General features: G+C 48.3%; 1 protein-coding gene across 4 annotated transcripts in view; it reads left to right on the top strand.

Annotated features, from left to right (window-relative positions):
- Positions 1-24,313, top strand: part of UBE4A (ubiquitination factor E4A) — a 915,337-nt gene that overhangs the window by 144,019 nt on the left and 747,005 nt on the right. For all 4 annotated transcript variants that reach the window (XM_069614443.1, XM_069614440.1, XM_069614441.1 and 1 more), the window contains one exon: positions 12,844-12,956. In XM_069614443.1, the coding sequence (XP_069470544.1) occupies positions 12,844-12,956 (113 nt within the window). The remainder of the gene's footprint in view (positions 1-12,843; positions 12,957-24,313) is intronic.

Raw genomic sequence — 24,313 nt, 5'->3', positions numbered from 1 at the left:
GAGCGTCCTCTACCCACTCCGATGACTAGGCCTTCTTCTGAGGATGCGTTTTTTGGCAAGTTTTAGACTCATGCACTCTGACCAGATGAAAGCATACTTTAAGGTTCTATACAAGGAAATGTATCCTAACCCTCCCGAGCTGCAACCTGCTACAGCTCCTCTGAAGGTTCCGGTAGTGCCTCTTCCATTTGGGGGGGGGGGGGAGAAGAGACCCTCCTCCACTACCACCGCTGCCTCCACTTTCAGCTGTGCTGAAGACCCCTGTTGCATAGTCCAGTCTGCCCATGGGGTCTGAGGTGCCACGAGCCGTGGATCAAGATTCTGTTCCTGCCACACAGGATAAAGATCAAGCGGACCAGGATAGCGACGACCTTCCCCGCTCTGAGCCTTTCATGACCGGGTAGTGGCTATCATGGCGCTGCTAGATAATCCAATACCCGAGGCTCCGTCTCCACAGGAGGGTGTTCTCTCTGAAGGAAAAGTGTCGACATAGTAAAGGCTCCAAACGGATATCCTGGCCAAAGCCTGCAGGGTCTGGGAAAAACCGCATTCTGGGCAGCATGTGAACAAAAGAATTGACGCTTGCGACATGCATCAGAAGACATACCCTTGACTGCATGTCCGCTCCCGTCATCAACGCTGGTGGCAGCAGCTATGCTCCAGTCCAAGCCGTCCTCTACATCTTCCACTGCAGCGTCTCAAGTCCTTTCCAAGGAGGACAAGCTTCTTGATGTCATTGGAAAAAAGGTTTTTTCTAATTCGGCTCTTCAGCTGCGACAGGCTAATACTGAGGTCATCCTGATGGCTGCTAATCTCAAGCTGTGGATGGAGCTTGCAGAGTTTCAGGAATTAATTCCTCCTGACAGGCTACAAGATTTTAAGGGCAGCTTTTCAGATGCCAAAGTTCTGGCTCAAGACCTGTTGGAAGCTTCGGCCCACCATGTCGACACTTCCGCTCAGGGCTAATGGTTGGAGTAGACCTCTCCCGCCAAGCGTGGCTCCATGTTACAAAATTCTCGAAGGAGGTTCAGGACAAAGTACTTGATCTTCCCTTCGAAGGCATGGAACTTTTCCTTTGCTCCACTGATAAGGAACTCACCTAAACAAAGGCAAGCACGCAAAAGGCTAAATCTTTGTCGGTTCTTGCCAAAACCCCAGCTAAAGCAGCTTCTACTCAGAGGTCAGGGTCTCCTACAAAGGCCTTCTTTGGTTTCAGAGGGTTCCAGGACCGCTGTGCGCGTCGGGCAGAAGCTCCTGCGGGTGGGCCTCACTGCAAGCAGCAAAGGCAAGGTGGCCGGTTTTTCTCTGTCAGCAGCCTTCTCTTCAGCAAATGGAGGTCTCCCGTCCGATAAACCATCTAACTGATGTTTTCTATCGGTTGCACGAGACTCTGGTGGGAGGATGAATATCGTCTCATCTGGAGGTGTGGCAGACCATCACAGAAGACTGATGGGTTTTGTCTGTCGCCCTGGCGGCCTTCCGCTTGCCCCTCCCTCAGATCAGAGGTACAGAAACATCTACACCTTGGAGCAGTGGAGCCTGTTCCCTTGTGACAGCAAGGGGAGGGCTATTACTCCTGTCTGATAACAGTGCCCAAACCCAACCAGGCTGGCCTACGCACTTTCCTCAACCCCTCCAATTTCAATCTACTTCTACCCAAAGAGAAATTCAAGATGATTACGCCCAGCCAGATAAATTCCTCTCTCCGGAAGGGTGATTGGCTCAGCGTGGTAGACCTTTAGGACGCCTACATGCATATCCTGATCTGGCAGCCGCATCGGAAATATCTTCGGTTCTCCGTGGGAATGGAACACTTCCAGTATCGAGTGCCACCATTTGGTCTTAGCTCTGCGCCGCGTGTGTTTACGAAGATGATGGTGGTCATCTCAGCGTTCCTTAGACTGCAGGGAGTTCATGTATATCCATATTTGGACGATTGGCTCCTGTGCAGCCCTTGCCCATAAGCAACATTGGTCATTCTTCAGTCACTCCTCCAGCTCCTGTTCCATCTCAGGCTGTTGGTGAACTGGCGGAAATCGTCTGACGGTTGCTCAAGACCTAATCTTTCTAGAGTTTCCATTGGGATACTGTCAGTACCTGAGTGTTTCTGACAGAGGACAGGATTGCAGACATCTGGACTACAAGATGATTCCAATTTCATCCTCCATGACAGCGGTTCTTCAATGGTGGTCTTCCGCCAGTGAACTCTGCTGGAACCTCCATCCAGGAGCCCTGGCCACAAGTAACGGTTACCACAGACTCCTCCCTTCTCAGTTGAGAGGGGGGGGGTCGACGCTGCATTACCTTAAGTGTACGATTCGTGGACGCCCCAGGACAGACGGTCCATATCAATTACTTAGAGCTTCTGCCAGTTTCTCTGGTGCTCAAGGCTTTTCAGCCCTCAACGGTGTGGTTCGAATTTGCACGGACAATTCCATAGCAATGTTCTACATTAACAAACTGGGGGCACCAGGTCTCCTCCTCTGGTGGCTCTAGCTATCCATATCTAGAATTGAGCGATCCACCACAATGTCTGGCTTCAGGCAGTGCATGTTCGGGTCACATAACTGTTGCAGCAGACTCCCTCAGCAGTCAATTTGCAGCGAGTTACAAGTGGGAGATGAACACTGATGTTCTTACCAAGATCTTCCAGCAATGGGGTGCTCCAGTGGTGGACCTCTTTGCAACCTCAACTAACAGGGACGGTCTCAGATGGTCTTGCTTGGGACACTCTTGAGATCCCTTGGGACACCATGAAAGCTTACGCCTTCCCTCCTTTGCCGCTGATTCATCAGTCACTCTGGAAACTCAGGAGTGCTTCCAACTGCACTCTCCTCTTCATAGCTCCTTGGTGGCCAGCCAGGTTCTGGTTTTCGGAACTGCAGCACCTGTCGGTGTGCAACCCGATAAGGTTGCCGTAGATTCCTGACCTTCTTCACCAGAGCAATCGCCAGTTGTGGCACCCCTCCCCACAATCCTTCAACTTGGCGGCCTGGTACCGGAGTTCCGGTCTTTGGAGCAGTTCAACCTTTCAGAGCATAACATTTGCATAATTCAGGTGCCACGTAAGCTTCTACAAGGATTCAGTACAACAGCAAATGGCTTAGTTTTTGTTATTGGTGTCTGTCTAAACCGATTGATCCCCGACAGGCTTCGATTGACTGCGTCTTGTCTTTTGTATCGGACCTTGCAGCCTCTGGCATTCATGTCTTATCATGTAGGACATACCAATCCGCCATTGCGACTTATCATCTACAAGCAGTTGCTCTTTTTCACTGGCAAACCCAGTCAAGAGGCATTTTGCATCTCTTCATCTCTTTCCACCAGTTAGGCCTCCTCATCCAAAATGGGATCTGAATGTAGTTCTCACCGCCTTGTCATAAGACTTTTGAACCTTTGGCTACTACCAAGCTCGAGTACCTTTCTTGGAAAGTGGCTTTCTTGATTGCAGTAACATCCGTGAGAATAAGCAAGCTTGAAGCTCTGTCTAACATCCATTCCTAACTTTCTACAAGGATAAGGTTGTGCTTTGCACTTATCCTTCTTTCCTTCCCAAAGTTGTTTGCGAATTCCACTTCCCAGTCAATCTCTTTACCGGTTTTCTTTCCAAACCCGGTCTCCAATGCCGAGAGTGTTTTACACAACCTAGATGTCAGACGAGCTCTGAGGATTTACCTCGACCGAACAAGCGAACTTGAAATTCTTCACAACTCTTTTTTTACTTTTGGGGACCCAAAAGGAAAACCTGCCTCAAAAGCATCCATCTCTCGTTGGATAGCTTCATGAATCTCCAAGGCCTACAAAATTCAAGGCCTTTGGCCCCAAAGAGCATTCATGAGCATTTGGTCTGTGGCAAAGCGCCTGCTGTTGCCTTCCAAATATACGCCCCTTGGGAGTCCATATCCAAGGCTGCTACGTGGGCATCCTCTTCTGCTTTTTGCAGACATTATTGTCTTGACCACAACTCCTGGGCTGATGCCCAATTTGACCAGCAGTTCTTAAGAATTTGTTCCAATAAGGGAATTTCCATCCTCCCGTTTTCCTTTGGTCAGTTTGTTTGTTTTATTCATTTATAATGCGCACCAGACCCGAAGGTAGCCGAGCTCAGCAGTACAAAAAATGCGAAGCAGTGCTTGGGAATCTCCCACAAGTATGGAGGAAAGGGGATGGCACGTAGGTGTATGACAAAGTTACTCACCGTAGTGACTACCTTACTCCTATTCCATATTCCCCTTTCCTCCATACGCCTGCACACCATCCCCTCGAATAATTATCCTCTAATTTGCTAAATGGCCCTGGACCTGGTGATAGAAAAGGACTGAAGGGCGATGTGCAGGGCGAAACACAGGAAGTTGGGGCTGCGGTCACGTGCAGTGGCCCAGCGTAAAACCTTTTGATCCATAAAGTGTTCCAGTCCCGTCCCAATGGACGGAATGTCCCACAAGTATGGAGGAAAGGAGACTCTGGACTAGGAGTAAGGTAGTCACTACGGTGAGTAACTTTGTTAGTCTCAGCTACTGCCCATCACAGCAAGTCTTTCCACCATGCTTCCACCCTAGGACCTTCTCCAGACTTCCAAGCCATTGCACTCCTGCGTTTGACCAGCACACAGGCAAGATCCTTCATTCTATCAATATGCTTTGCGCCTCGTTTGCGTGGTAATGGCCCCACAGACAGACCTCTGTAGACCTCAAGTCCAAATCTATCCCCTCCTGGCCATTTTGTTTTCATCCTCTACCGAGCACTGCCGTACTTTCCGAAAAAGACCAAAACATGTGCAGCATGCCTGCGCTTTCTTCCAAGATCTGAGGCAATGTTGTCTGTCCGCACCCCTAAACTGGGAGATCTTAAGGGGCGTCAGGTATGCTCTGTGGGTTATGTACAGTTGTGTAGGTTTTAGCCTGGCGTTCCTGGAGACCGGTTTTGGGTACCTCACTACTCTTGCCCATGCAGCGTCTGTGAAAGGCTTACCCAGGTCCATCTCCCACTTGTACCGCACACCTAGCTCTTGAGCATACAGGCTGGACAGGAACAACTCGTAGAGTCTAGACACCACTTGTCCTCCCCCTGTCATGCCATGTCTCTAGCCCAGCGTTTTCTTCACAAGCCTCCCGGAGTCTGGCCAGCTCCGTTCCAGTGTGCGTATATTGTTCAGATGCAATAGAAATGGTCTATTGTGCATTCCTGTCTTCTATCTTACTTTCTGAAAATCTACCAGTTTCCCATCTTGGAGCAGGTCGCCTACAGTGACAACTCCAATACTTTCCCAATGTCTACGGATTGCCAGTACACACTGCTGTTTTTCTGCCGGAATGGCAACTAGAGCGATCTGCAGGGAGGAGTCTTCCGCAGCAAACATTCTACAGGTCCTGCACCACAATTGATTACCCAGTGTCAAAAGGTGCAGGAGCTGCTCAAGATGTGAGTTTTGTATCCATAAGATTTCTTTCAAGTAGTAGTGCTCTATGGCAGGCTGTAATAGTGCAGTATCCAACGTTGGTTCGTCTGCAAGCCAGCCAACTATGAACTGCAACTGACCAGCTAGAAAATATAATTCAAACTGGGGTACCCTGATCCCTCCTTTTTCTTAGGTTCTCTGGAGCGTGCTTAAGGCAATCCTATCTGCTCCCTTTCCAGAGGAATGTTGGGTTTCTAACCTTCTTCCGAACACTGGGAATGAATTATCTTTTTCTCCTCAAGATGAGGCCTTCAAATGATACGCGTGTCACGCTGAAGCTTGTAGCAATGTGCTTCACTCTAAGGCCTCAGCTGCGACGTTGCCTCTCCCTTCAAATGCGCACAGTCTTTAGCAGAATACTCAAAGGCACTGTAAAGGATTACAGAAAAATCTCCAGCACGGGTGTTAGTAAAATTAAGCACGTACAATGCTTTTGATATTGATATTTTATTTCTATCGCGCTCGTACACAAGTGTTTCAGAGCGCGACAAGGCAAGGGAGGGGAACAGAGGAGAACAAACAGCGATCTTGCTAGGCCCAGTGACATAGAGAACGCGCAAGTGCATGGGAGAGAGGTAGGGGAAAAGTGCATGCAAGGGGGGGGAGAAGTGGAAAGTGCGAAGCAGAGGAGAAACAGAAAAATGAAAATAATAAAGGCAACAAACGGTGGTAGTGCAGCCAACAATTTGCAAGTGCTAGGTTTAAGGCACCAGACAGGGTAGGTCTGATACGTGCAGGAAGAGAAAGGGGCGGGGCTATATTGGTACAGATGCAGACCCCAGTGCAGGAGGGTGGCGGGGGGAGCAGGTACCTGGGCCCGGAGGACAGAGGGTGGCCAGGTGCACAGTGCCAAGTGGGAACAGATCAGCAGAGGAGAGGGGGAGCAAAGGCAAAAGAAAAGAGGAATGTCTTGAGGTGCTTCCGGAACTGGAGATGGTTCTCCTCAAGTTTTAGAGTGGCAGGGAGGCTGTTCCGGAGGGAGGCCCCAGCCGAAGACCGACATCTACCCCCAGCTAGTTTCTTTGAAAAACGACCATAAACTGCAGCATCTTACTTCTATATACAGTTTCACTTGAATCTTATCACTAGGTTTCCAACAGCTCAGAACACACCAAAACATTAACATCCGATTTGTAGTCTCTATTAAGCTTAAAACATTTACCAATCTTAAAATGGTTTTCAAAACGTATCTTAGTCTTCCTGCTTAAGTTCCAGGATTTCTTTTTTGAACTGCTCACGCTGGAAATGGCCTTGGGTTGATTTTCTGTGGTAGCTTTCAGAAGCTCAAATTGCTGTGACCTGCTCTGGATTCAAGTTGAATCAAAGGCAGTTTAGAATCCTAAACAAGAGTCCGAACTACCTCTTAGGCACCAACCAGCCATTCAGCGCTGAGTCATCTCCATCTTGCACTGGGATTACTCCAGTCTCCTACAAGTAATGTTAAGGAAAAGTACTTGCAACATATACCTATTCCTAAACGGTGTACTCATTGGGCAAAGCACCCCTTGCGTCTCACCCCAGCCTTAAGCACCTGACCCTCTTTCTTGCAAATACTCTTGGGAGGACCCTGACGGGGGGGTAATGACATTTAACAGGCTGTACCTCAGATGATTGTCGTCCTCCCCACGAGGTCCTCCGACACTAAACCACTGCTAGGGGGACTTTTGGGTTGCGGCCACACCTCGCTAGCCTCATGGAAAAGGGCTCCCCCTTGGGGAGAAGTGACGACACCTTCTGAATCGTCACAGCATGGAGAGCTGGAATTGTGATTCAGGGTCATCTCTGCTGATGGTTGCCAAAACACAGCCAGTCTGCATACACAGCCACCCAGAGTCAGAGATGCAGTGTTTTGATGGAGGCACAGGAACAAATTCACGGTCTATGGGCATAGATTTAGGTGAACTTTCTATGCTGATTGCTCCCCAAGATTCCACTTCGGTAAGAATATGCTTAGGAACTAATGGGGTCTTAAGAAAACGTATACAAATTGTTTGCTGCCTTATACAGGACTGCTTTCAATCCTTCATATTATTAAATTTGTATCTAGTCGACATACTGCATTTGAAGAAGACAAAGTTTGCTCTAGTAAGATTGATGGTCAATTGGTGGTGTGCAGATGATCTTTTCTCTTAGGTGGGACACAAATTTGTGTCCAGACAGTTTGAGGGGCTTTAGCAATTTGCATTGGAGAATGAACTGGCGATTGAAACCCAATACTTTGATCTCCCTGATCTCATTCATAAGCCTTCCTGCCTACCTTTTGAGCTGTATTTTAACACGGTATATATTGATAGTCCGACTTTAAATATCTGAACATTACCTTTAATGACCTTATAACCTGGAAAGATCTTCAGGCTGACTTTGCTTTAAATGCTAAATAAAGAGCGGGTGCCCTAATGGACATGTAGCAGATGGGGCGAAGAGGACTAAGGAACAAAAAAAGGGGGACGGCTACTGTTGGTACTTAATTGGGTATTGATTTTAACCTGATTGTATCAACCTATTACATAATATTCATTTCATTTGTATTCCTACCCACAGTGTCATACAGACCACTGGAATGTGTTAAATGAGCCATACATTTTAATTTTACTCGGTGAAAAGTATAAACTGGACGGGTACATTTAAATCCTACTCTTGAAGTAGGGAAAGCAATTGAAAGGAGAAATGGAGGGTGGTGTAAAAAGACAGAAAAGACCCAGTGGAAGTATCTGAAACTTGTGAGAAAGTGAAACAGAAATTAAAACACAAGGTAAATACTCTTGACAAATGAAGATTTCAGAAATATTGGCACATAAATTGATAATCAAAACTTTCTGAGTGCTTTAAAAATGACAAAATAAATTCTTAGTTTGCAGAAAAACAATTTTTAAGGCTTTGTAATCATCAATTTGTACTTTAAAGACAACACAAATTGTTAATGCTCTCATAAAGATTTAGAGGATACAACTTCAAGAATTTTATCCAAGCATATAAGATGAATGTAACTGCTGTTGCACTTTATGGCTCTGAGCTTTGGGGACGAGATTGCACCATGTGCTTAAAACAATTTAGTAGGCAAGCTATTAAGCGCTTTGTGGGATGAGCAAGGGTGTTCGAGAGAAATATCTGTGGGTAGAGATGGTCTAATATTATGGGTGAAACCACCACAAGCTTGTGCTCAATTGTTTAGATAGAAAATGTATTCTGTTGAGGCTCTTCTGACAAAAATCAGGCAGACTCCGCTAGTGAATAAATGTGCAGGTGTCAGGGGGGGGGGGGGGTTGCATGAGTTCAGTGGCTGCGAGAAAAGGTTTTAAAGCTTGAAATGGGTGCCCTTGAAGTGGAATTATTCCACCATAAATTCAGTCGGAAGATCAGAGCAGTGGTTTTTTTTAAAAGTAAGCTACCATCATTAAAGTTGGCTCCTTTCTTTGATAATTTGCCATGCAGAAAAAGGTGTCGCTTTTCTTAAATTGCGGTTTAATTTACTTGACACCAGGAAAATAACTGATTCCGTCTCCAGGTAGAGAGCCGATGGGGCAAAAAAAAAGTGACACATTAGAATCTGTAAAACATGTGTACGGGAAATGCCCAAGCCTTAATGAATTCAGTCAAATTCTATTCTGCTCATTTGTTTATAGTATGATATAACCGCTAACTGAATATTTTTGACTAATGCTATTATCGGGTGAAGAGGTTTATTATATGGACTGGATTTTCATTTTTTAATCCAAGTTCTATTTGTTTGTTTTTATTATTTGTAATGCGTGAGCATACCCTAAATGACCAGTGCGCAACATTTACATGAGATCGCAAGGCTTAGTTACAACAACAAAAATTCCAGCTTCCCAACTCTGGCCTCACAACTTTGGAACACTGTTCCACTGGATATCAAATCCACACCCACCTTCCAACCCTTCAGAACTAAGGTCATCACTTGGTTACTCAACAAATAACCAACCATGTATGTATGCATACCTAATGTACAAATGTTTCTTTTTATGTTTTGCCTATTATCATCTATGCACTAATTGCCTGCTTGACAACCTTTACTTTGCCTCATTACTACTGTACTATTGTTCCCTACTGTTGCCTGTAACTTGATGTTCAAAGCGCACATATACCCCTGGGTCAAGAGCGCTATACAAATAAATAAACAAACAAACATACACATAGTAAAGTAATAACAGGAATATATATAGATAAGCAGCAGTGAGTACATATTTGGGATCTAATACATAATGTGCTGTATAACGATTAAATGCGTAGAAATTATATTTGAAATCAGTTTGTGGAATAATAAAGTTTAGTGAAATCATCTAATAAACACATTGACTCAGTCACTTATTTAAGGATGTTATTGTATGAAACATTTGTTGTAAACCAAAAGTGGATTCTAATTTTCAGGGCAGCAGATGCAGCACAGCCTTTATTTAAAAGGCTCTTTGAACTGACAACAAACATGGCTGTTAACCCATGACACAAAGCCCATCACTTCTCCCTTTTTTCATTCCCACTGCATCTTTCCACCTTGGATGTTCGAGGGTGAGGGGACAGATGAGTCAGAGTATTCCACCATTGAGGAATTTGATGGGAATAAATCCCCTGCCCCCTCCTCCCTAGATCCCTGTTTTCCAGTGTTCTAAAATGAAAAGAACTGTATCCAGTGTGCCCAAAATGTTTTACTTTTATGCATACATCTTTTAAAAGATAAAATTGACTGTGTGCTGTGAGAATTCCGCAAGGAAGGCTGGCACGGACTCCTTCTTCCTTACTGACTCCTTCTTCCTTACTGACTCCTACCTAAATTGGTCCACGCTACCTTTCAGACAAATTTACCAGACAAGGCACCCCCAGACCGACCCGATACCCATATCTGAACCAACTAAACATTCCTAAATTCAACCTGAAAGCAGCAGGGGGAGCAAGCTTCCCTGTGCTTGCTGCGAAATGCTGGAACTCGCTACCTACAGATATCAGAGCTGACCCTTTGTTCTGGTCATTCAGAGCCAAGGTGAAGGCACTGTTCACAACCAAGTAACGCCAATCGTATTCACGATGGGTCTTCCTTTGGTCGCTTCATGTAACATCTTGTCTGTCTATAGACCCAGACCATTCTGTAACCTGGTCGTCATTGTAACATTTGTGACACTCACTGATCCGGACCATCTTGTAACCTGGTCCCTCTATTCTATTTATTACTCTATTTGTACTCATTTGTAATTCATGCTGTCTTACGAATTAATGCGCCCAGTTACCTTAGGGTTTGGCTGCGCTATACAAATAAACAAACTAAACTCCTTCCTTACCGACTCCTCCTTCCTTACCGACTCCTCCTTCCTTACTGACTCCTTCTTCCTCACTGACTCCTTCCTTCTCTTGTGAAAGTGATAGTGCCTCCTGGAGGCAGAAACGATGTACTGAGGCCAGAGTTGGGGCCCGAGTGCCGTTATTACCCGTTGCAGCCCATGAAACGGGTGATTATTGCTATTAGCCCATGCAGAGCCCCTGTTCAATTTCCAAGGTTGCAGAAGAAGGCAAAAAGGAACGGCGGAGTAACCGCCGCCACCATCGGCTACGTGGAGGTCGGAGGGACGGGAAAATGAAATTTAAGGGGGGTTGTCGTGGGGGAAGCAGCCATTGGGTTGCTTGGAACGCGGGCTTGGTTTGTGGGATTCAGCCTGCTATCCAAGCCACCTGATGGTCGCTCCACCCGCCCCAGGTACTAATTTCCCTTAGTCTTGCGTGAACATCATTCTATTATGTATTCGAAACATTTTTTGTGAAGGGTAGCAAAAACCTTTCATTCGTCATTGTAAAAGAAAATATGTTGCAGGGTTTGGCATTCAAGGGCACTGAGCGATAGTTCAACCTTTGTGAAAAATGTATTGGTTGGCTGCCGGCCTGTTTCTCTTTTTGCAGGTACTTATTTTGCTCGCCTTAAACACTAAATATATATCCAATAAGAACAATAAAGCTCTTAAGGGAGACACTAAGTTTACACATTGGTATTTGTGCTGCAATTCATGATTTTCTTTGCAGTGTTCTGGAGAAGGAGGATGAAGGGTGCAGTAAAATAAAATTGGTAAACACGCTTATGCTTCATTCCTTGACAGATGTAAAACTAATGCATGATATGTACTGCAAATCAGAAAAGTGACCGATTACAAGCACGAGTCCTGATGGAGCTGGTGTGTCAAACAGTAGAGAATTAAAAATGATGTGATTAGTATAAAATGAGTGGACATCTACGAGAACAATGCAGAGGCATCAGAATTCCTTGTGCAGGAAAGGTGTGCAACTGAGCAGGCTGGAAGGTGGAGGGAAATTGGCAAGCCGATCTAAGAGACAAGGTTTGTGGAAACCTGTCCTAGAGGGGAGGGGAAGTTGTGAAGGAGGCCATGGACAAAAGTGACAAGTCCTAAGCAGAGACAGATCAACACTCCAGAGGAGGTAGTTCAATAAGCTACCTATATTGGAGAAAGAAAACCTTCAGAAGAAATGCTGAATCCTGGAACTTTGAGCACAGGGTCTTGTGCCAATTGTGGAGAAACCAAGTTTTGTGAGTACTGCTGAATCTTGGAATATGGAGGCAGAGTTTCCAACATCAGCTGAGAGATAAAAAGGGCAGCAATATTGAATCCAGGAACCCCAGAGTCAACCATCCTAGCTTTTCTTGTCAAAGGAAACTGAAAGGCAATCCTGTGATTACTGAAGATGTGGAGTCGAAGTTCTCCTTTACCAGAGAGGGAGAGATTTGAGACCAAGTGATCCAAAATCTTAAGTCTTGATTGTCCTGACCACCTGACAACAAAAATAAAATCTTTGAACTCTATTCATAGTCTGTCTGTTGTTAGGAAATCGCCACAATTTTGACTAGAAAAATATTCACCACCTATTTATTTTACAAATTCTCAAAATCCATGTTTTACCCCTCTTCCCAAAACAGCAAAACCGATCCATCCACTATTAACTACACCCTCTTAATGTATCTCAACCCCCTGCAAGCACATAGCATGTATTTTTATCTCAAACCCCTTCCATTTGGGCAATAGCAGGCTGCCACATACCCCTTACATCATGGAAACATCCCCCATACTTTCCAACTAACCTTGAACATCCAATCCCAAATTATACCCTGTATTTGAATTCAGTCTACATATACGTAGGTCAGTACTTTACTTCCCTTATTTTTGTTGTCAATTTTCACTAAATACTGCTACATACATCTGCACATCTCTGAGCTGTACTTTCCGCAAATTAGCGCAGACCATTTGTGTCCATGTATTGCGTAGATGCGCATGCTTATCTTTTCTGTTATGCTGTTAGGCAATTCTTTTCTCCCTAGTTGCAGGTATTTGAACTTTGCCTTGCTTTTGATTGTGGCAGTTATTTCTTCCCAGGTGATCCCAGCTTGAAGAGTGGGAATGGAATCCCTATGCGTTGCGTTTACCTTGAGGAAATGGCGGCTGACTTGGATGGACAGGACTGGCTGGACATGGAAAATGTGGAACAGGTTTGTGACTACCTACAGGTCAGTTGTATCCGGCTCCAGTCCCCATCGAAGGCACTATATTCCTCTTTGTTTTCATTAAGAACCTACTGTCCAAATGAAGTGTTTACACCGCCAAGGGGAAGAGAGCGCCACTTGGTAGTTTGGCCTGTAGAAGGACTTCCAGATTGATCCTCTTTTATGTTTTCTATTTGCTAAACCTGTCTGAATAGTGATTTTTAAATACATTTCACCTCTGTTTCAAAGACCCCTTGTTTTCTTTTCTTAGAACTGTATGCTTTTGTTATGGAGGTTGATCTTTTGAGTTTCTATATCTTTAGGGATTGTCTTGGTTCTGAGATTTCTGCCCTCATTGCCCATGGGTTTGGCGTTTGAGACCTGCCTTTTGTTTTGCATGCTGTGACTGTTATGGTTTGAAGGTTGCTATCCTATTTTATTTCTTAGTCCATTTAGATGGGGTTGCAGGAGTCTTATGTTTTTAATACTAAAATCCACAGGTTTTGGGGCACTGTTCCTGGGGTTTGGTTCATAGAACTTCCTGCTAGGCCGATCAATGTTTCCGTCTGGTTTTGTTTTACAATCACTTCCGTTTTCTGCAGTTTCAGACCTTTCTTCTGTTTTACATACTTTGCTCTGGGGGTTGGTGTTCTATACTGTATAAACTCTGAGACTTGGGAGTGGAAGGGCTTTTTTGGACCTTCATGTTTGGTTTGAAAAGGCTCACATTCTAGATGTGTTACTTAAACTGCCTGGTAAGGTTTGAGGTTGTCTTTGCTTTGTTCAGGGATCGAAATTAAGGTTTGATAAGTGGGAGATGAAGGCAGCTCCAGGGTATCTAGCGCTAACCAGTGGTCAGGAGCTACCATTGGCGTAAAAGGAGCTAGTACATAGTGTTCTGCAAATCTAACTGTCGTGTATATAATGCAAAGTATCAATTAGTCCATTATTTATGAATACTTATGCTTTAAATGTAGTACAGATGTATCCTAATGTTTGTTTATAGATTGCCCCAAATGCACAGTCAAATTTACATAGGTATGTTTTTTCAGCATCAGTTGGCCTGGTGAGCCAAATGTAGCTCCTAGTAGTTGTTGGTGTCAAGCTAACAAGGCTATTCTAGGCTAAATAGTTCCCAGCCCCCCTCAGTTTCGAACACTGTTTGTGTATTTTGCATGCCTAGGTTTTTTGTTTTATTTTGGATACTGATCTGCAGATTTTAATGCTGTGGGAGTGGCAGTTTGCATGGCTGGCTATTTTCAGGCTGATTCATGGAATTAATGTGCGCTGAAATTTTCAGCGCAAGCGTGCGAATCACAGTGCCAGTGCGAAAATCGCAGCGAAACCCACGCACAGCGATTCATGGAAGTCCGTGCGCGTGTAAATCCCAGGATGTACGCCAAAATTCTGCGTGGCGCACGCTGGCGCACACGTCTCCAAACAGCACGCGCTACGCACACAGCGAAATCGCACATAGCGCGGTGCACACAACAAAAGTAGGAGGAACAGAGGGCGTGACGCGGAATGGGGAACAACGCGTGAAAATGTGGGCGTCACGGGGAAGTACAGGAGGCAAATGCGCGGAACGCCCACATGCACGTTCAAAACACGTATTCATGGATTCGAACGGGGCTAACGCGTGCGCCAAAAAAGACGCGCTAATCCTGAAACACGTACGCCAACAGAAAGCAGGCGTACGTGGACCCGCGCAGCATAAAAGTGCGCGCAAACAACAAACAAGCTTAGACGCCAGGATAAATATACCCTTCCTAGCAGCAGTGGGAGGAGGAGGAGGAGGAGGAGGAGGAGGAGGAGGAGGAGGAGGAGGAGTTTCCACATCACCCACCCTGTGCTCCCAAGCACTCTGCCCCCTGGAGAAGGTCCTCAATGTACTGCACTGCTTGGCCACTGGATCATTTCAGCGGACAAGTGCTATAGTGGGGGGGGTGTCACAGGCCACGCAGTCACGCTGCCTACACCAGGTCTTGGCCATCATGACTGCACGCCCATCAGTCCGCAGAACACTTGCAGAAAGGCAGGCTGCCTTCCAGGATTTCTACGGGGTGGCACAATTCCCCAAAGTCCTAGGTGCCATTGATTGCGCCCATGTGGCTCTACGTCCCCCCAGGGCATCAGAACACATTTATAGAAACCGCAAGCACTGGTATTCCATCAACGTCCAGGTAGTATGTGATGCCAAGGGAATAGTCGCCTCAGTATATGCCAACTATCCAGGGTCCACCCACGACAGTTTCATTTACAGAATGTCAACCCTAAACCGGGACCTAGAAGCTGGGCGGCATGGCGATACATGGCCGCTTGGTGAGTATAAATGCCACAGCACATGCATGTCAGATACTGAGTAATGTCACAACCCCACTAATGATACCCATCACCACCTCCCCAGGGGACAGTGCCTACCCTCTGAGCACCCACATGATGACGCCAATTCGGAACCCCACCACGCCACCCGAGGTAAGATACAACACAGCCCACATTGCAATCCGGGGCATAGTGGAGCGCACATTAGGAGTGCGCAAGTCACGCTTTCGCTCCCTTGACCGTTCTGGCGGGCAGCTGTTATGCGCTCCCCCAGTAGTGTGCAGGATCATAGTGGCAGTATGTGTCCTGCACAATGTTGCAACACGCCGGGGCCTGCCCGTGGACATGGTGGTGCCCCCACATCCCCAACCACATGCACGCCTGCTGCGCATGGGAGGGGAAAGGGCACGGGGTGAGGCAGCCGTACGCAGCTGGTGGCTAATTAGTTCACCTAAAACCACACCCCTGTGGAGTGCACACAGCCCTGGCACATACCATCTGACAATCCATGATGATGACATAAGGGACAGTCAACTGTCACAACCATACCAGCCTGAGATTGGTCACCTGGAAGTGTTACGTTGTGTGCATCCGAACCTATACAAACACCACCAATGCTGTGTCATCAAAAGACACACTTGTATGCTGCTTAATTCATTACCCCCTTGCAAAATACAACATGACAACAGTGCCATGTCACCCAACCCCTCCCCAGCACCGCCACCCAACACACCATGGCATGTCATGCTATGTGAGAGCAAACAAAGCAATCCCCAAAACATGACACAAGTGTCACAAAGTACAGTGTCCCTAATGGAAACTGGCCACACACAATATGCTCCCAGTAATGTAGAACTAACACACATGACCAAATACTTACCAACAATACAATGCAGCTACTCAACCTCAAACATGTCATAAACATGACAGTACTAAAAAAAAGTAGTGGTAGTCTTACAACCTGATTATGCCAGCACATCGACCACTTCCAACTGTACAGTGCTGCTGCCACACAAATGTATAAGTGCACTGCTTACAACATGAACTCCATCTCCAAAGTAGACGGCCTTGTGAAGACATGAGGAATGAACCTGCAAATTAGGAGGAAGACATGGATGCACAAGCACATATCAATACACCATGCAGTGGACAATACAACAACAATATCCACTAGGAATGTATACACAGTATTGACTACAGACTGCCCACACAGCTCATGGGAGTCCAACGTCACTGTGTAAGTCACTGTCACTTGGGCAGACCCTTTGCAAGCCCATGGAAACGGGAAGCAGGAGGGGTGTGTGTCTCACGAACGCAAGCATCTAACCCAAACTCAGGACAAGCCTGCATGTACCCAGACGGAATACAGTGTATGCCCACGGGAGCCACACAAGGCAACACACTGTTAAAAAAAAAAAAAAAAAAAAAAAGAAAAATCAAAAATGGCCATGTGGGGGGGGGGGGGGAGGCCACCCAGGAGGTCCGAGGACAGGGTGCGCACCAACAGCCACATGTGTGGATGTTGGGGGGGGGGGGGGCGAACACCTCCATGGGCTCATGGCCTGCACGGCTATGCCAATGTGGGAGAACTGCTGCTGCCACAGGAGGTGGTGGTGCTATGGGAGGCAGCCCACACAAAGCCCTGGTATGGTCCTCCATGGCAGCAAGCATGCAGGTGTGGAAGGTCTCGTTCTGAGGATTATAGTGCGGAGATCCCCATGCACCACCTGACGTGATGACCGGATCTCCTCCCGAGTTGCCTGCATCTCGGCTGAGAGCGAACGTGTGAGCCGCTCCAGCTGCTGTTATGTCCTCAAGTTAGTGGAAGCCTCAAGGTCAACAAGAGTCTCCCTGAGGTGATGGAGTTCTACCCTCGGGGCTTCCCTGTAGCCCTGGGACTCTATTGATATCGATTGGCGTAGAGTCTCCAGTGCCGCCAGTCTGTCCCTGTTGGACGCCAACATGTCCTCCCTGTGTGATTGGCTAATTGAGTCTGTTGCCTGCTGTAGTTGCTCCATCTGCCTTTCAGGGGGGACAATGGAAGTGCCACCCTCTCCATTGCTTGAGCCATCTCAACTGATGCTGCCTGTTGGGTTGCCATACCGTACATGGATTGTTCCCATGCGGTATTGCCTGGTGGTGTACGGCCACCGCGTCGGCAGGCACCACACCTGTTTGGGGCAAGACGATCCGCGCCTTGCTGTGCCGGCACTGCCTGAGGCTGCAGGACTGCATTCCCCCTCTGATCTGCTGGCCCACAAACAGGATCAGATGTTGTGGAGTGTGACCCTGCATCAGTAACCGCCAAAGGCGGACTTACCAACACTGACATCCCCATAGAGGGTTCTACCCCTGGTGCAGGTGGGTTGGACAGAACAGAATCCCTGCCAGAAACACTTACCTGCGACGCCACATAGGTCTCATCATCCGAATCAGCACCTGAATAGAGGTCTGGGGAGGTGCACCCAGAGACACCCCTGGACAGAATGGTCTGCAGCAAGATTGGGTTCTCACCCACCACCACACCACGTCCCAAACTGGTGCCTGAGATCCCTCCTGGGTCTGCACCATCTCCTCAACCTGAACAGCATCAAGTGCGTCATCCCCTGCAAAAACATGAAAGACAAAAAATGGAAACAGTCATTAGCACCATAGCACACACATTGGCCTGACAAGCTACAGAACCAGTACATGATTTACACATGTCCCACATGACTATAACCCTCCCATGCATGCACGGTCACAGAGTTGGAAGGGGAGGCAAAAGGCAGACACTGATGACACCAAGATGGAAGAGCAACACATTTGCTGCATGCTGGGTAGCACTGCCATCACACATTGGCCTGTGAGTGGCATGTCCAATACACATACATGACACATGCCATCACACAGATGGCATGTACCATAGCCATGGTACATTCCACAAGTACATCCATATGTCAGTGAATGAATACTGTCAGCCATCCATGTGAGATGGACATGATGAGATGAAAAATGCTACATAGTGTGACAAAATAGGCATGTGCCACACTGCTACACACCCAGTGTACAACAATACAGTGATTGCAGGCCGATGTGCACATCAGTAGTTGTGCACTTCAACATGACAGGAAACAACCATCATGTTCCACGTTCAAACAGGCCCCAAAAATGTATGTGATCAGGCCAATACTCAATTAGCCTGAATGGTCAAATCATTCACCTAACAAGGTAACCCATGTGGGCCAATGTGGGATTCATCAATGACAGAAGCATGTCACAAATCTGACAATAGTGCTGAGGAATGCATAACAAAAGTGGGAGAATTGAAACAATCTGCCTGAACGAACACTGAAAAATACAAACAATGTTGTTGCAAGATGCCACTTCAAGGGCAACTGCTGTAATGTTGCGCTAAATTACTACTGTGGGCAGAAGGGATACTGTCGCACCCAAATCCGAGGCCGCTGAATGTTTTGGATGAAGCACATGGGTGACCCATACCACTCAGGCACACACACCCTCACCTGGCACTCAATCAGAACCCGTCACCCAAACAACATACACATGCATTACACACACATGCATGGGCACTCACCGGACAATGCATCATAATCAGGTAGTTCTCCCACACCTTGGATCTGTTCCTCTGTGACGATGGCCCCAGCAACAGACTCGTGTTCAGTGAGTTTGTTGTCCTCTTGTGGAGACCCACCGCCAGTCACCAGAGTAGCGGCATGATTTGAGGCCAGCTTGTTCTTTGCTCTGCGTTTCAGGTCATTCCACTGCTTGTTGCAATCAGCTGTGCGCCTCAAAAATCCAAGGGCACTTATGCGGTCTGCGATGGTCTGCCAGTGTGCCCTACGTTGACCAGGTGTGGTCTTGCACCCTGCAGTCACCACCATTTCGCGGCTATGTGCTGACACATAGGCCACAAGTGCATCAAGTTCCGGATCATTAAAGCAAGGCTTCATTGAGGTACCGGAGTGTGTAGCCGTGTCTGGGGTCTCAGCCTGTACTGCCAGAGCACCCTTCTTCCTCTTCTTTAAAGGTGGAGCAGAGCCAGAGTGGCTTATGCCGCTCTGGTCAGTAGGGGCAGAATCACCGGTGGACTGGGTAGTAGGAGTGTGGGAATGCACAATGACCATAGGTCTTGATGCAGGCATTGGTTGCAGGGTAATGTTGGCAGGGGGAACGTTGGTTTGATGGACCTTGTCTGACACTGTCCTGGCTGGGAGAGTCAGAGCTGGGGCGGATGGAGCTGCAGCTGCCCCTGCAGCCTCCCCACCCTGCATACTTGGGGCAGCAGATGACATAGGTGCCCCAGATCCACGTGGCTTGGTGACAACTTGCACCGCCACACGTGGCCTAGACTTGCTGACCTGGAAGTCAGCCAGGGAGTCATCCTGTGCCAGGTCAGGTGCCACAATGGGCTGGTCCAACAGGGGCTGAGCTGGGATGGTGTCAGCCACGTTTCCCTCAACCATGGGGGGGGACATGGGTGTCCCTGATTGTTCCTCCACACATGGGAGGGGGGTATAGGGGCACCCTGCAAATCCCGGCCACGTCCCCTACCACGTCCACCTTTTGAAGGTCGGCCACCTTTGCCTCCCTTCCCGCTTGGTCGCCTCCCAACCATGGCACTGATGTTGTTGTGCGTATGGGAGTTGCAGTAAACTATTGTCCTAGGCAATTGGGAGTCAAAGGGGTAGGATACCAGATGGAATTCGTACCCTAGTGCTCTAACAAGGCTGTCTGTGACCCCTGGGGGTTGATGACGGGTCACGCAATGCACAGGCAGCCCAAAATCAAAAATTAACGTGCACGCAACCCCTTGTAGACCACGTGCGTGAAAAAATGAACCCGCACTACGCTGTGGCACCCAGAAACGCAAAACTAAGCATACGTGTAATACATGCAGCCTACAATTACCTCTGAAGGGGAACGCGACATACGGGGCAAGCACAGTTGCTAACTACGTGCGGAACTCACCGTCTGCCTGGAAAAAGAACATGAAAAATACGCGCATGTGCGCATTGGCAACACCCCCGCAAAAAGAATTGTACGCTGTCTGAGGAGACAGGACAAAAGGAGAAGTGAACTCTGTTTGAGGAAACGGGCCCAACAAAAATTCAGAAAATAGCTGTCCGAGGTAACATGGAGTACGAACTAGAAACGCTGTGAAGTAATCGCGTGTGAACCGACAAGAAGTACAGATTTCACCCACTCGCTCTCCACGAAAAGCACGTACAAGGAAATGGCGTCCTACACGTAGCTTTTAAACCGGCCCACACGTACACGTCAGATACACGGGCGCTTTCCTCCAATTACACGCAATGACACTCAGACGTGCAGTTTTTCCACTTGTGCTCTGTCATCACGTGCTATGAGGGAAACGCCCGCGCGCGTAATGTAACTTACGCACTAAGGGCCTTTGGTCCAATGAAATCGCGTGAGTGTGCTGACGCGCTTACGCGCTAAGGCCCTTTCCTCGAATTACACGCTGACGTGCAATTTTTTCGCATCCCAAATCACTCTGTATCAAGCTGGCCACGCGAAAACACACGGAAGACCACACTCCTGCCCAGAAGGCTGAATTACTGCCCCCCAGGGCCTCCAGCACGCTCCCACCTGCCATCTGCTGCTGCCTGACTGCCTGCTGCCCACGTGCCCTGTCATTTGCTGCCTGCACGTCAGCCAGGGGTGTAGTTGCTGTGACCACCCCCTGCTGGAACCGAAGACTCCCGACTGGGATTCCATCGTTCCACAGCCCAGCCCCAGGACCCAGTTGCCGACCCACTCCTGCCTCTGGGGTTACCATGTCCAGCACAACACCATCTGGCAGCACTGGCAACACCCAGCCAGAGAGGCAGAGGGCCACCAGCTTCACTGCCACCGAAGTTGGTGTCCTGGTGGAGCAAGTCCTGGGACAGTATGATGCCCTCTTTGGAAGTTCGCGCGCCGACAATGAAGGACGGACCAGGATCTGGATGGACATCGTGACTGCCATCAATGCGGAGGGGGTGGCAGTCTGCGACTTACATCATGTCAAGAAGCGCTGGGAGGACTTCAGGTCCAGGACCCTCAACAAGGCCCGGCGCCCCGCTAAGGCAGCGGATGCCAAGGGGCGCCGGGGCCAGCTGTCGAACCATCAAATGAGGGTCCTGGAACGCATATGCCCAGCGCTCTACGTCTAGATCATTGAGAGGCAGACCCGTCTGGAGTCGAGCAGTAAGTGTACATGCATGTTGATAGTACGCTGTGCGTGTCGTGGCGTGCCAGTAGTGTGCAGGTTGCACATGTGTTTATGTAGGGCCATGTAGGGATGTGTATGAACATGAACATGGGCGTGAGGCTGCCACATGTGAGTCCTCTCAGTTGTGAGACACATTGATGGTGTATCTGTTGGTAAGCATGCTGGGCAAATGCAGGTGTGGGAGCACACATGTTTGAATTTCTGTGTATGTACATTGGCATGGTTGTGGCATGGATAGTGGTTCATAATGCATGTATCTGCACTGTGTGCATGTATGTGTATCTGACAAGTGTGCAACTGTGATGCAACATGGATGCACGTGACACTGATATGTAGAAGGATGAATAGCAGATGTGACATGTATGGCGATCTCATCACTGCAACAGTTGGATGAGATGTAGGCATGCATGTAAGTGTGGTGGCGTGTGTGCATGTCTAGTGCACTCCTTGTGTTTCATGTGATGTCAGGCTCACCTTTGGCTGTTCATGCTGTTGTATGTGTATGGATGTTGCTGCCTGGTGCAATATTGCTGTTGAAATGTTCATGTGTGTGAGTTAAAATGACGTGTGTCGTGGAGTGTGATGCCGTGTCTGTAGTTAAACAATGCCACTCATGTGCAACTGTCATGTGTGCATCAGTCCATTGTACAGTGCCCTGATGCCTGTGTTTTATCTCTCCCTGTCTGCAGCGTCAACTGAAGAACAGGGCGGAGAGGGTGCTGTGGAGCACAGTGGCAGGGAATCATCCCGCCAGCCGGAGACGCAAGGCCCGGCTCCCCTCCCAGGTTGTCATCTTCTCGGGGAGTGAGGAGTCCGGTGCTGCGTCCCAGGCCGCAGCTGCCGAGGGAAGGTCCAAGAGGCAGAGGTCGGAGTTGGACTCCTCGGCAGCAGAAGGGGCAGCTGAGACCCCACAGGGTGCGACGGAGGAAGATGGCATTGAGTCATCCAGGTTGGTGGGGGGTTTGGTGGAGGAGGAGGCCGTGCAAGGGACAGACACGGGGTCTGGAGGTGGGGATTCCACTGGTGCAGTGCAGGGGCAGGAGGCAGCACTGGCCACCGCGGAGGTGCCTGTGTGTAATCCTGTCCCCGATCCTGTGACTGCATCATCCCGCACCAGCAGGGATGCCTACGTCCAGACCCATTTTCAGGGAGGGGATTCGCTTACAACAACTGGCCTTCCTCTCCCTGCAGACGTGGCTATCCGGGACCGGGTTGAGCCTGTCCTGGGTGGAGTGGCGTTGCGTCAATGGGCCATGCGAGATGACCTGCAGTCTTTTCATGAGGAGACTGCATGTCTTCTCAAATGGCTCGTTGACCTACTGGGACAGCTCACCAGGGCCGGATTCCTCCGTTTTCTGGACCTTGTTCCGACCCCGTCAACTGAACCCCCCCCTATGCCCCAGTCGTCCTCCATGCCATCTTCCCACCCATGTATCACCTGGGTACCCTGTGGAGCTGCCTCTGACCCTGCGGCCAGGCTGGTGGAGGACACATCCCTGCCACAGTCGGGAGTCGGACGTCCAGCAGAGGTGGCCACCTCAACAACTGCACCCCAGCCGGAGGAGGATGTGCAGGAAGCAAGGGCACAGGCACAGGCAGAGCAGCAGCAGCAGCAACAAGGTGGGAGCCATCATGGCTAGGGGCCTTCGACATCGGAGGGGCAGGCATCGGCCAGAGGGGAGATGGACCCAGGACTGGAAGTGTCTTCCGTGTGGCAGCAGTTAGGCCATGCTATAGATGCGGAGCGGCAGCGGGCAGAAGAGGCACGGCTCACGATGGTCAGGGTGGAGAACTCCATGCGGAGAGCCCTAAGGCGGGCCGAGGGCCTCAAGGCAATTCGCAGGGAGTTGGAGGAGAACATGTCGTCCCTGCGAACCCTCGGGGCAATGGAATAGGACTGCCTCCAGGACATTGAGCAGGAGTTCGATGATGCCCTGGCCCGGGACATCCAAAAGTGAGCCGTCGGACTAGCCCGCTGCCCTTGTAAATAGTTTTTAGAGTTAGGTTTCCTTTTCGTTTTCCTTTTATTTGTGGTCAATGGACAATGCCACACAAATTTGTATATAGTTATATTTTTAGGTAGTTTGTTAGGTAGGTTTCATTTGTTTGGTTGGGATCATGGGCCCTTTACATCCTTGGACAATGGATTGTATATAGTTTCATCATGTATTCATTATTTTTTTTGCATTATGTACATGGAGCAATGAATTGTAAATAGTTGGACTATGGATTGATTTCTCTTTTTTTTTTTTATTATGAGCATGAAGCAATGGAGATTTTTTTTTTTTACATTCCCTTTGGATTTGCGTTGTTGGAGGGTGACTTTGGACTGTGTTTCTTTCAAATTTATTTGGATTGGTTATCATTTTCATTCAATCACCTTTTTCACATGCTTTTCATTTCATGTTTCATATTTTGGTATGCTTTCATTTCATTTTTGATTTCATGTACATAATACATTTTCATTTTTTACTTCTTTGTGTGGGATTCGCTCATTGGGTTGATGCATGTGAAAATGTGGGTTTACACAAGCAATGCCAACCAGTGTATGTGTGTGACGGACATGTGTTGATGTACATAGTTGACTTTTGGTTTGTGTCATGAGATCGGCATTTCACTGCTGGGGAGTGGGGGTGCAGGGTGACATGAGTGGGGGCCTGCTGGCAGGTGCCCCTCAGTGCTGGGGGTTGGGGTGCAGGGGGACATGAGTGGGACATGAGTGGGGGCCTGCTGGCAGGTGCCCCACAGTGCTGGGGGGTGGAGGTGCAGGGTAGTAGAATCCGAACTTTTCAATGGGTGTTGAATG

The sequence above is a fragment of the Ambystoma mexicanum genome, chromosome 9 (assembly GCF_040938575.1).
Source record: "Ambystoma mexicanum isolate Mex_15411 chromosome 9, UKY_AmexF1_1, whole genome shotgun sequence".
Classification (NCBI taxonomy): Eukaryota; Metazoa; Chordata; class Amphibia; order Caudata; family Ambystomatidae; genus Ambystoma; species Ambystoma mexicanum.
The sequence above is the reverse complement of the archived record's forward strand: the minus strand, read 5'-3'. Positions and strand labels throughout refer to the sequence as shown.